We start from the raw sequence: 12,319 nt of genomic DNA, 5'->3' as shown, positions 1-12,319 counted from the left end.
TTTTGTATTTTTAGTAGAGACGGGGTTTCACCATGTTAGCCAGGATAGTCTCGATCTCCTGACCTCGTGATCCACCCGCCTCGGCCTCCCAAAGTGCTGGGATTACAGGCTTGAGCCACCGAGCCCGGCCCACAAGAAATCTTTAGGAAAGGAAATCAGAGAGCCACCTAGGAGCCAGGTCATATAGGTTCTTACAAGTCACCGTACGGAGTCTGGGTATTCCAGCGCTGGAAAAGCCCAGGAATTTCGACGTGATCCACTTAATGCATGGTAGCAGAGCCAGAGTGAAATAGGGGATCAAGCTGTGGGGATAATCCAAAGATGGTGCAAGGTCCTTCCTCCCCAGTCCTTCCCTCCACCCCTTGCCCCCAGCCTTGACCTCGGGCACCTTCCACAGCGGACAAAACAAAGTTGGGGGACAGGCAGTGGTGACTGTAATCCCAGCACTTCGGGAAGCTGAGCGGGAAGGATAGCTTGAGCCGGAAGGATAGCTTGAGCCCAGGCGTTCAAGACCAGGCTGGGCAACACAGCGAGTCCCCATCTCTACAAAACAGAATACAAAAGAACAAAGTTGGGAATGCAGAGCATTGAGTGACTCAGAATCTCAGAAACTGATTGAGGCGACCGTGGGTGTCCCTGGAGTTGGGGAGAAGGAGGTGAGGAGACTGCCATCAGAACCCAGGGAACCGGACGGTCGCTGGACCCCGCCACCCTCTTCAGCCCTCCACCTGGGACATAGCCGGGTTTGACTCCTGCAGCGCGGCAGCAGGAGGGTTAAACCGTGCGTGGCCTCCGGCGGGAGGGGGAGGCGGAGACGGAGCGGTCCCGGCCGCCGCGCCGAGCCCAGCCGAGCCAAGCCGAGCGGAGCCGAGGCGAGCATCTCCCGCCGCCGCCGCCCCGCGCCCCGGGCGCCCGCCCCCCACCCGCTCCAGCGCCCTGCCGCGGGCCAAACCTCCCGACCATGCCCCGCACTCCGCCCGCTCCTGCGACCCCCCAGCCCCGCTCAGGCCCGAGCGCCCGCAGTCGTCGCGCCGCCGCGCCAACCATGCAGGTGAGTGAGAGGGACCCCCACGCCCCCACCCGCGGGGAGTCCGGCCCTGCCCTTCCCGGCTCCGCGCCCTTCGCCTCCTGCCCCTCCCGACGCGGTCCCTCGCCCGGGACAAGGCCTCCAGCCTCCCAGCGCCCCTTCCCCGAAGGGCTCTCCATCCCTCTGCGGTCCTGGCTCGCTCCCGCCCTCCCTGGCGCAGCCGTCCCCGTCCCCGCGGCTGCCTCCATCCAGCCTCGGCTCGGCGGGCGGCTCCGCGCAGTCTCCTGCCTCGGGTCCCCAGTCCGCTCTCGGCGCTCCCTGCCTCGGAGTCCCTTCGCCGACCTCCTTTTCTTCGTCTCCCCCGACTCTCGCCACTCTCCAGCCCTGTGCGGAGAGTGCGAGCCTGCGGGATGGGTGAGATGGGGGCCACGCTGGGGCTGGGGCCCGGCTCCCGCACCCCGAGGCTCCCGCCCCACCCCCAGCTCGTCTCCTGCGCACAACAGGTCGGTGAGGAGCTGGGAGAGGGGTGGGGGTGGCGCGCCAGCCCGGGGACTGCGGGCTTCCTGGAGGGGGCGGCTGAAGCTGTGCGGGGCCCAGGGGCTGGGTTGGCGCTGGTTGGGGGGGATGCACAGGCGGAGCGGCGATAGTCTTGGAGTCAGCTGGCCACAGATGCGCCTGGGAGCCCTTCTCCGCTTCACTGGTTCGCTCTACACGCCTCGCTCCCTCCCTCTAGCTTTCTTCCCTTCCCCTCTCTCCCTTCTTCCCACCATGCCCCTATCCCTATGTCTTTCCGTATCTCCATATCCCTTTACATTTGGGGGAGCAATTCCCAACTCCTCCATCTTTGCTGCTCCCGCCTCGTTTCCCAGCCCCTTCCTCATGTCATTTTTTCTTCAGCATTTATGTTCTCTCCTTTCCCACTTCCTTTCTCCCCATCCTGGGCTCTTCCCCCTTTTTTCCCATTCCCTTACGCTCCACTCCTCTGGCTGTCCTGCCTGGACCGCTGTCTCCTTCTCCTCCTGCCCCTTCTTCCCCTGCACCTGTGAACCCTTCATCCTCTCCGTTTCCCCTCCCTGACCTTTTCTCTCATCCTTTCCTCCTTTCGGCATCCTCCACAGTTCGGGTCTTCTGCACCCACTCTCCTCCTCTCTTCCCAGTCCACTCTTTTTCAGGTCTGCCTGCTCTCTCTCACCCTGCACTCCAGGCCAGCTTCCTCTTCACCTCTCTCCTCTCTCACTCTTAACCACCCTTCCATCTCCCAGCCCTTCACCCCTTCCCATCTCTCCCACTGCCGACTTCCCCACTCCCTTCCCGTGACTGTCCCATCTTGTTTCCCTGTTGTTCTCTGGGAAGACTCAATGGGCAGATTATTTATTTATTTTTATTTTATTTTTTGAGTCGGAGTCTTGCTCTTGTCGCCCAGACTGGAGTGCAATGGCGTGATCTCTGCTCACTGCAACCTCTGCCTCCCAGGTTCAAGGGATTCTCCTGCCTTAGCCCTCTGAATACCTGGGATTGCAGGCGCCCACCACCACCCCCGGCTAATTTTTGTATTTTTAGTAGACACGGGGTTTCACTATGTTGGCCAGGCTGGTCTTGAACTCCTGATCTCAGGTGATCCACCTGCTTTGGCCTCCCAAAGTGCTGGGATTACAGGCGTGAGCCACTGCATCCGGCCCATTGGGCAGATTTAGACCCAGAATCTAGAGGACACCGGGTGTCCTGTCCTCACTCCCTCTGGGGAGGCTGCCCCTCCTGGATCCACCACCCTCAGCTCTGAGAACATACCCTTTCTCTTTCAAAACCAACCATCCCAATTTTCCCAGGATTCTTTACCCAGGAGAGCCACATTTGAGGGGGTGGCTTCTTCCTGACTCCACCTCCCTTCAGAGGGCACCTATGCACTTGGATGATTAAACATTAAGAGCAAAAATTATATTCTGTAGTTTTTCTCCCACTCACCTCTCTCTGTCTCTTTCCTTCCATCCCTCCATCTCTTCCTTTCTCCTGAAGATGCAGACTCCTGGGGCTAATCATAAGACAAATGCCTGGCACTGCCAGTGGGGTGGGAGGGCTGGGAGGGCTGGAAGGGCCCCCCTGCACGCACACACACTCACTCGCTTGCTCAGATTGACTTCCCCATCCCTCCCCCTACCCTCAGACTCCCTCCCTAGCGGTAGGTGCTCAAGGAATCACAAGGTTCTTGGCTCTAAATTAAGATCCAAGAAAAGCCTGGAGCTGTGGGCAGAGGAAGTGAGAAGAAAGGAAGCCAGAGAAGCCAGAGTAGACCCTGGGGTGGAGAGGTAATAGGGACCTGAGAAGTTGTAGATGGGGCTGGGGTCTGGTCAGGCAACCAGGCTACAGTTTTTGCCCCAAAAGGATGCTAAGAAGCAGTGGATCCTGGGTGCAGCAGCATAGCTGGCAGCTGGGTGGCCTGGGAGGGCAGATGCGGGTAGAATTGGTGGATGAATTAGCTGGGGAAGTACACAGGGCAGGGCTGGGGTGTGATGGCCCCCTTTTTCTCCCAGTAAAGGCTGAAAATCTGGGTCACAGCTGAGGAAGACCTCAGACATGGAGTCCAGGATGTGGTAAGTTTGGCCCAGCAGAGGGAGCTTGGAGACCACATTCCCTGGGGTCATGACTCCTTCCTTCCTAGACCCATCCAGGGCCTTCCCTCCTGAGGGCCATCCTCCCTTGGAAGATGGGAAATGAGGCGAGAATCTTCCCAAGGCCCACCTGCTTTCACAGGGAAACCTGGAGGTTTCTGGCGTGAGCCTGTCCTTCCCACACGTAGGCCCACAGTAGGCCTGTGTCTCAGCCACGTTCTCTCCCTTCTTGCAGGCCTGCGCTGCTGCTGTCCCACCTCCTCCCTCTCTGGCCACTGCTGTTGCTGCCCCTCCCACCGCCTGCTCAGGGCTCTTCCTCCTCCCCTCGAACCCCACCAGCCCCAGCCCGCCCCCCGTGTGCCCGGGGAGGCCCCTCGGCCCCACGTCATGTGTGCGTGTGGGAGCGGGCACCTCCACCAAGCCGATCCCCTCGGGTCCCAAGATCACGTCGGCAAGTCCTGCCTGGCACTGCACCCCCAGCCACCCCATCAGGCTTTGAGGAGGGGCCGCCCTCATCCCAGTACCCCTGGGCTATTGTGTGGGGTCCCACCGTGTCTCGAGAGGATGGAGGGGACCCCAACTCTGCCAATCCCGGATTTCTGGACTATGGTTTTGCAGCCCCTCATGGGCTCGCAACCCCACACCCCAACTCAGACTCCATGCGGGGTGATGGAGATGGGCTTATCCTTGGAGAGGCACCTGCCACCCTGCGGCCGTTCCTGTTCGGGGGCCGTGGGGAAGGTGAGTGGGAAAGGCTGGGAGGGATATGATGGATGGGGAGGCTGGGTGAAGCCTCCAAGGGGCAGAAATAGAGGCCTTGTCTGTTAGCTCCTCCAACAAATGTGTCAGGCACTATACTGGCACAGGACGCAGCGACAGAGACGCCCTGTCGGAGTTCAGGTCCGCTGGAGCAGACAGATATGAAAGTACTCGGAGAGGAGTCAACGTAATAAATGCTTAAATAGAGGCACTTGCAGCATGATTTAGGAAAAAAGAAAAGTGAGAGTCCCCTCCTGCTTGGGGATCAGGACACCTTCAGAGAATTGACATGTGAGCTGGCCCTGAAAACAGAGTGGGAGGATTCTGGGCAGAGAATGCCACGGATGAGGGGCACTGCCCGGGAGGCGTCTTGGCTCAGGGAGTGCTGACAGGAACAGGGCCCGTGGTTTGGGAGTTGGGCCACAGCAGAGACACCTCCACCCCATAGTTTCTAGGCATAGCGGTAGGTTCTTTCTGATCACAGAGCCTCATCCTCGTCACATACACACACAGGATTTGGTGAAATACATTTGGGAAAGTGGAGGAAAAGAGCTGAAAACTCAGGGGAACGCTGGTGATAACAATAAAGAGGGAGGCTCCAGAGGGGCAGACAGAGTCGGCAGCGTGGCTCCACACAGCAATGCCACTCCAGCCCCCAGCCGAGCCCCCAGCCCCTCTTGGCTCCTACCACCTCAGGGCTCCCTAAAACTTTCTTCCCACCCCAATCAGGTGTGGACCCCCAGCTTTATGTCACAATTACCATCTCCATCATCATTGTTCTCGTGGCCACTGGCATCATCTTCAAGTTCTGGTAAGCTGAGAGGAGGAGGGTGCTGGCAGATGGGGATGGAATGTTTGGCAGTTGAGGCTCGAGCCAGGAGGGGCAGGGGCAGCACTTTTGCTGGGGGGTGGGTGGGAAATGTTGGATGAAGACAAGAACTTGGGAAAAGATAATAAGGATTTGGCTGGGGGAAGACAAATTTCTGGTGAGAAATCAGGGCAGATTCTGTCTCCCAGGGAAATACAAGGATAAGAGAAGACAGGGGAATTATTTCTGTGCATTCGGGGCTTTGGTAGGCCTCCCTTGCCCCTATTTCCTCCAACACAGAGAAAGCTGATCCAGTCTGCAGAGCCCTTCTTAGGGTTGCCTGGGGGGAGCGAGAAAATCCAGAGCTTTCTTTGCACACATTTAATAATGCATCACTCAGTCCTTCACACTTTACTGAATCATTAGACTCAGGTGTCCAAGTCATTAGCTTGCTTTGAACTAGAACTAAACCTGCCAGTCGTCTGCCGAGGAGAGAAATGACTCTTCTGGGCATGCAGAGGGGAGGACACTGTGGTGGTGGGGAGGGGATACTAATTCTGTGGATCTGGATCAGGTTTAGAGGGTAAGGAGGTTTAGATTTCCAAGCCCGCCCAGAGGGCAGGGGAAGTGGTTTTATGGGCACAGAGTCCAAGGGGATTTAGTAGAGGGAACTGTTTTGGCCAGTTTCTCTGCTGTAAGATGTTGGGAGTGACTGGGCAAGGCTAGGGGTGACCACTGGTGCAGGCCCAGGATGGGGGCTACTTGAGTGTGCAAGAGAACCTCTTTCCCTCTGTGCCCCAGCTGGGACCGCAGCCAGAAGCGGCGCAGACCCTCAGGGCAGCAAGGTGCCCTGAGGCAAGAGGAGAGCCAGCAGCCGCTGACAGACCTGTCCCCGGCCGGAGTCACTGTGCTGGGGGCCTTCGGGGACTCGCCTACCCCCACCCCTGACCATGAGGAGCCCCGAGGGGGACCCCGGCCTGGGATGCCCCACCCCAAGGGGGCTCCAGCCTTCCAGTTGAACCGGTGAGGGCAGGGGCAATGGGATGGGAGGGCAAAGAGGGAAGGCAACTTAGGTCTTCAGAGCTGGGGTGGGGGTGCCCTCTGGGTGGGTGGTGAGGAGGCAGGCGTGGCCTCCCACAGCTCCTGGCCCTCCCAAGGGGGCTGGACCAGCTCCTCTCTGGGAGGCAGCCGTCCTCTCCCAGTCTCTCAGGATCTGTGTCCTATTCTCTGCTGCCCATAACTCCAACTCTGCCCTCTTTGGTTTTTTCTCGTGCCACCTTGTCTAAGACAACTCTGCCCTCTTAACCTTGATTACCTCTCTTTGTCTTGAACTTCCCCTTCTAGTCTGGCCTACCCCTTGGTTCCTGACTGTGCCCTTTCCCTCTTCCTCTCAGGATTCCCCTGGTGAATCTGTGATGCCCCCCAATGTTGGGGTGCAGCCAAGCAGGAGGCCAAGGGGCCGGCACAGCCCCCATCCCACTGAGGGTGGGGCAGCTGTGGGGAGCTGGGGCCACAGGGGCTCCTGGCTCCTTCCCTTGCACACCACCCCGGAACACTCCCCAGCCCCACAGGCAATCCTATCTGCTCGCCCTCCTGCAGGTGGGGCCTCACATATCTGTGACTTTGGGTCCCTGTCCCCACCCTTGTGCACTCACATGAAAGCCTTGCACACTCACCTCCACCTTCACAGGCCATTTGCACATGCTCCTGCACCCTCTCCCTGTCCACACTGCTCCGCTCAGCTGACTCTCATGTTCTCTCTTGTCTCACATTTGCACTTTTCCTTCCCACATTCTGTGCTCAGCTCACTCGGTGGTCAGTGTTTCCTGCACACTTTACCTCTCATGCATTTCCCGGCCTGATGTTGTGGTGGTGTGCGGCGTGCTCACACTCTCCTTCATGAACACCCACTCACCTCGTTTCCGCAGCCCCTGCATGCTGCTCCAGAGGTGGGTGGGAGGTGAGCTGGGGGCTCTTTGTGCCCTCATCTGTCATGGTCTCGTCCCATTCCTCACCATTTGTTTCTCTGTCTTCTCATCCCACTCCAAGGGTGCCGGCATCACCCTGAGGGCTCCCCCTTGGGAATGGGGGTAGTGAGGCCCCAGACTTCACCCCCACCCCACTGCTAAAATCTGTTTTCTGACAGATGGGTTTTGGGGAGTCGCCTGCTGCACTACATGAGAAAGGGACTCCCGTTTGCCCTTCCCTTTCTCCTACAGTCCCTTTTGTCTTGTCTGTCCTGGCTGTCTGTGTGTGTGCCGTTTTCTGGACTTCAGAGCCCCCTGAGCCAGTCCTCCCTTCCCAGTCTGCCTTTGGGCCTCCCTAACTCCACCGAGGCTGCCAGGGACCAGAGTCAGCTGGTTCAAGGCCATCAGGAGCTCTGCCTCCAAATCTACCCCTTCTCTTCCCGGACTCCCTCCTATCCCCTCCTTTCTTCCCTCTTTCCTTCCACTCTCCTTCCTTTTGCCTCCCTGCCCTTTCCCCCTCCTCAGGTTCTTCCCTCCTTCTCACTGGTTTTCCACCTTCCTCCTTCCCCTCTTCCCTGGCTCCTATGCTGTGATATATATTTTTGTATTATCTCCTCCTTCTTGTGGTTGATCATCTTGAATTACTGTGGGATGTAAGTTTCAAAATTTTCAAATAAAGCCTTTGCAAGATACTCAAGTCCCCTGGTTCTGCCTTCTGACCCCCGTAGAGAGGAGGAGAGGGGGTGGACAGCCAGGAGGAGGTACAGGATGAGGTGGGGACCCCCTCTAGACCTAAGTCACCTGCCCTCCTCTGACCTGGAGCTGTGGGCCACCTGGGGCTTTAACTCGGGACAAAATGGAAGGGAGCCGTCCTGACGGGCAGTCGCACAAGAGAAACTAGAATAGAAATTGTGGCTCACTTGTTCCTTGCCAGGGAGGGTCAAGAAAGACCAAAAGAAGGGAGACAGAAGAAAAGGAAAGTTACATGGAAGGATAGGAGGTGGATCAAGGTGGAAGAGAGAGCTGGTAAGACAGATGGAGGGAGAATGGGGAAAAGAGAAGAGAAAAATGGAGCAATGGAGAAAAGATGAGAGGGAACCATCTGAAAGAAGCTGCCCTGCTTGGTTTATTTTCAGCTTTGCTCCCTAACCTGCCCCCACCCACAGCTGCCCCCCAAAAGCTGTGCAGAATCAGAAGCCCTGTGGTTAACTCATTAGCTTTCCCTACTCTGCCCTCTCAGAGAGAGGCACTGCAGGGGTGTGGGGGTGGGATCAAGGGGTGTGTTTGGGGAGGGAATGCAGGCTGCCCAGTTGAGATCAGTCACCTCTGAGTCCCCAATTCTAGGTTTGGCTCTTGTAACAGCCCTGTGAAAACCCACACATCAGCCTCTCAGCTGTTGCTAGGCTCTATTGCTATGGTAACCACCCAGGTCCCATCTCTCCCCCCTCCCCCAATCTGTGCCCCACTTGCTCCCTGGAAATGGGGTGGCCTCAGGGAGGACAGGGATGTTGTAGTGTACAAAAGGGTGGCCCAGGCTGCCCTAGACTGGATATGCCCCATGCGTTTATCTTTCAAGCTAGGATAGGAATGTCTGTGTTGGTAGGTGTGTGCTTTAGGTGTTGGGAGCTGTACTGTGAGCTGAGGGAAGTGGAGCTGAGCCTGTGCAGCACAGAATGGTGAGTGCCAGGAGGAGGCAGCATATCTGTCAGGACTACAGCAGTGTGTGCATTCAGGGCGTCACACTCCCTAAGGAAAGGACTGCTACAGAGGAAAGAAGCAGAGCGGGGCCAAGGATTGATGAACCTACTCAAAGCAGAGGTGCCAGGCAAACAAGCTTCTGAGGAGTCAACTCATTGGGGCATGAAGATATCCCAGCAGGCGGCTGATGGGAGGGAGCGGGCTGGATGAAACCTGAGGGTACAGGATGAGGCATGGATGGTATATGCTGTGGGCCGTGAGGGAGGGATCCAGATCCAAGGAGGGTGGGATAGGAAGCTTCATTAACCTTTCCTTCTTTCCCCACAGGAATCTAGTCCTTGTCAGGTGAGGGTGGGGAGAAAAGAGAAGCATTGGCACAGAAGGGGAAGGAGCTCAAGTGCCGGAGAGCACACTGGGCTCTCACCTTCAGCAAGGATCTCTCTTCAAAGGGACAGTGTGACCCGTGGCTCATCCATATGCAAAAGGCACACATGAAGGCCCCTAATGAAGAGGGAATTAATTACTGCCTGATTAGACCGCTGTTTCTCTAAATTTAAATAAATTAAAATACACCAGCAAGATACTGGAAATCCTCACCTCTTCCCTCTCCCTAAATGTCCTCCTTTCCCCATGGAAAGTCAGATGGCAGGAGAGACAGAGGAGGAAGGAGACTGTTCCAGACACTGAACTGTACTAAAATAATTCTCCCAAACGATATTGCACTGTCATGTTAGCCATGAAGAGTCATGAGGCCCTGAGGAACAAACCCTAACTTTTCTCTCTCCTGTAGTTGAAACAGAGACTGTGGGGCTTTGGGAGGTCCTCAGAAACCTGCAGCAGAGTCGCTAACCAAGAACAAAACAATGGCCATCTGCCCTTTTGGGAACTGGAAGGTTCTTGGAGGTCACACATCACAGGCACCAGTGGAACCAGTGTCTCTCATCACCATCCTTTCTTTGCCTCCTGAGCTGTGCATCAAATGACTCAGCCAGGCTTCTCTTAGCATTTTTCTGGAATGCTTGCCATTGTGGCTCAGACCAAACCAGGGAATGGGGAAGCCCCCAGGAGGAGGGAGGGATCTCCCAGGCACAGCTCAGGGTGTGGAAGTGATTCAAGATGGGAACAGTATGCCAGCTGGAGAACCCCAGGCTAAAATTAACAGCCCTCCTCCCCCTACGCCCCACATTTATTGTTCTAAAGCTTTTCCCTAAGGAGTTCAGAGCACTTGAAACTTGCTTCTTTTTTTTTTTTTTTTTTTTTTTTTGAGATGGAGTTCAGTTCTTGTTGCCCAGGCTGGAGTGCAATGGCATGATCTTGGCTCACCGCGACCTCTGCCTCCCAGGTTCAAGTGATTCTCCTGTGTCAACCTTCCAAGTAGCTGGGAAACTTCCTTCTTATAGCAAGGGCAAGAACAGGGCTGACGGAGACACTGAGGCCTAGGAAGTGCCCAGTTAACGTAAATAGGAAAAGAGCAGTAGGAGAACCAGGACGTATAGCTATTACTACGATTTCCTGTTCCCACCTTTCAATACCAGCCCCTGATGTCAAGGTTTCTTGAATCAGCAATCTCTGACCCACACAGCAATAGGTGTGGTCACATCTGAGCCCTTAAAATCCTTACTCTCCATCAACAGAGACTGAGTGCTGAGCCCAAAAATGTGATAAAGGGAACAGACACTTTAAAAAAGATACAAAAGGCCGGGCGCGGTGGCTCAAGCCTGTAATCCCAGCACTTTGGGAGGCCGAGGCGGGCGGATCACAAGGTCAGGAGATCGAGACCACAGTGAAACCCCGTCTCTACTAAAAATACAAAAAATTAGCCGGGCGCGGTGGCGGGCGCCTGTAGTCCCAGCTACTCAGGAGGCTGAGGCAGGAGAATGGCGGGAACCCGGGAGGCGGAGCTGGCAGTGAGCCGAGATCGCGCCACTGCACTCCAGCCTGGGCAACAGCGTGAGACTCCGTCTCAAAAAAAAAAAAAAAAAAAAAAAAAAAAAAAAAAGATACAAACTACAATTACAAACAAAGAAATGCATCATCTATTTAAACATTTAAATATTTAAAGGTGTACTTTGTTACCTTCTTGCTTTGACCTTGGGGGGGGGGAAAAATCACTTAAACCTTTAGAGGATAATTTTCATCATTTGTAAAATGGGCATTATAATTATTTCTGTTAAAGTTATTTTTTGCTGCACATGGTGGCTCATGCCTGTAATCCCAGCACTTTGGGAGGCCGAGGCGGGTAGATCAGTTGAGGTAAGGAGTTCGAGACCAGCCTGGCCAATATGGTGAAACCCCGTCTCCACTAAAGATAAAAAAAATTAGCCAGGCGTGGTGATGGGCGACTGTCATCCCAGCTGCTCGGGAGGCTGAGGCATGAGAATCGCTTGAACCCAGGAGGCAGAGGTTGCAGTGAACTGAGATGGCAGCAATGCAATCCAGCCTGGGTGATAGGGTGAGACTCTCTTAAAAAAAAAAAAAAAAAATTTATTTTTCTCAGCAAGGGGCTCTTACCGTTAGTAGAGATACCTCAGTTCTGCTTAGAGCTGAGCCCAGAGGGATTCTGGCCAAGTCAGGGTGCACGCTTGTAACAGCATTCACTTATTCAAACAACATATTCAGCATTGACTACGTGCTTAGCAAAGCAACGTATTTCCTTCCATGAAGAGCTACAATCTTGCTTGGGAATCACATGTATGAAATAGTTAAAATATCAATAAAAGGTACGTATTAAATGCTATGGGAATTCAGGGGATCATTACAGGGTGGAGCAATCAGGGAAGGCTTCCTGAAAGGATTCATATTGGGGATTCATAATGAACTACAGTACATTTATACAACAAGAGTTTACAGACCACTTAACTGCCACGATGTGAGGATACAGCAACGAACAGTTCGGTCCTTGCTGTCCTATAGCCGATATTTTAGTGGGGAGAGGTGGACAGCAAACAATCAGGCAATAATGAGTGCTATATTTAAAAGTAAAAGAGGGTAAGGGGATAGAGATGTGGGTATGGGCAACAAGAAAAGACCAAAGTAAAGAGAGTAAGGGAGTGTCAGAGAGGGAGATTTTGATGGCTGGGAGAGGTTCTAACTGGACCTAAGTAGGGACCTCAGAAAAATATAGACATGTCCTAGTCCTTTCCCGCATATTCAAAGCATTGAGACATTCTTGGGGGTATCAAAAAATAATGGTAATTTCCTACATCAGCTTATTCCACCCAGAGGGAAGAGAAACGGAGTCCTAGCATCTGAAGAACCCACACCTCCTCTCCTACCTTGATGGATAATTGATGAACCTGTCGCGTTTCCACCCCCCCACCCCCGGCCCCCAACTTCCCCAGAAGTCCCTTCCGGAAGCCGAGGGCCGCAATCCTCCGGTTTCAGCTTTTGCCCTTAGCGGAACCCGCCTTCACTTCCGCTATAGCGTCACATCCCCTCTACCCGGTCGCTGGGC

At 55.1% G+C, this 12,319-nt stretch overlaps 1 protein-coding gene and 1 long non-coding RNA gene across 10 annotated transcripts; one reads left to right on the top strand and one right to left on the bottom strand.

Annotated features, from left to right (window-relative positions):
- Positions 1 to 849: 849 nt before the first annotated feature.
- PIANP (PILR alpha associated neural protein) lies at positions 850 to 9,444 on the top strand. Of its 9 annotated transcripts, none has more exons than XM_065523649.2 (8): positions 850 to 1,051; positions 3,561 to 3,615; positions 3,869 to 4,374; positions 5,122 to 5,203; positions 6,002 to 6,223; positions 8,102 to 8,193; positions 8,771 to 8,843; positions 9,193 to 9,444. In XM_065523649.2, the coding sequence occupies exons 2-8, from the start codon at positions 3,599 to 3,601 to the stop codon at positions 9,212 to 9,214; spliced, it is 1,014 nt and encodes a 337-aa protein (XP_065379721.1). In that variant the 5' UTR covers positions 850 to 1,051; positions 3,561 to 3,598; the 3' UTR covers positions 9,215 to 9,444. The 9 variants fall into 9 exon arrangements, with proteins under 9 accessions (XP_065379721.1, XP_065379719.1, XP_065379722.1 ...); XM_065523647.2 differs by having other exon boundaries at positions 3,556 to 3,615; XM_065523648.2 differs by lacking the exon at positions 850 to 1,051 and adding an exon at positions 3,283 to 3,330 and having other exon boundaries at positions 3,556 to 3,615.
- Positions 9,445 to 10,878: 1,434 nt separating this feature from the next.
- On the bottom strand, positions 10,879 to 12,270 carry LOC135966146 (uncharacterized). Its single transcript, XR_010579259.1, has 2 exons — positions 12,141 to 12,270; positions 10,879 to 11,327 (listed from the first exon to the last, which is right to left on the bottom strand). It is a non-coding gene; the product is annotated as an uncharacterized lncRNA (long non-coding RNA).
- Between the last annotated feature and the right edge of the window lie 49 nt (positions 12,271 to 12,319).

This window comes from Macaca fascicularis, chromosome 11 (genome assembly GCF_037993035.2).
Source record: "Macaca fascicularis isolate 582-1 chromosome 11, T2T-MFA8v1.1".
Taxonomy (NCBI): Eukaryota; Metazoa; Chordata; class Mammalia; order Primates; family Cercopithecidae; genus Macaca; species Macaca fascicularis.
Note: the sequence above shows the minus strand (reverse complement) of the source record. Positions and strands in the feature narration are given on the sequence as shown.

What these genes read in the sequence shown, in the direction of transcription:
- PIANP (XM_065523649.2), top strand. An exon ending in GTTCGGGGGCCGTGGGGAAG is followed by an intron (nt 4,375 to 5,121) that starts GTGAGTGGGAAA and finishes CACCCCAATCAG; the next exon opens with GTGTGGACCCCCAGCTTTAT. An exon ending in CCAGCCTTCCAGTTGAACCG is followed by an intron (nt 6,224 to 8,101) that starts GTGAGGGCAGGG and finishes GTTCCTTGCCAG; the next exon opens with GGAGGGTCAAGAAAGACCAA.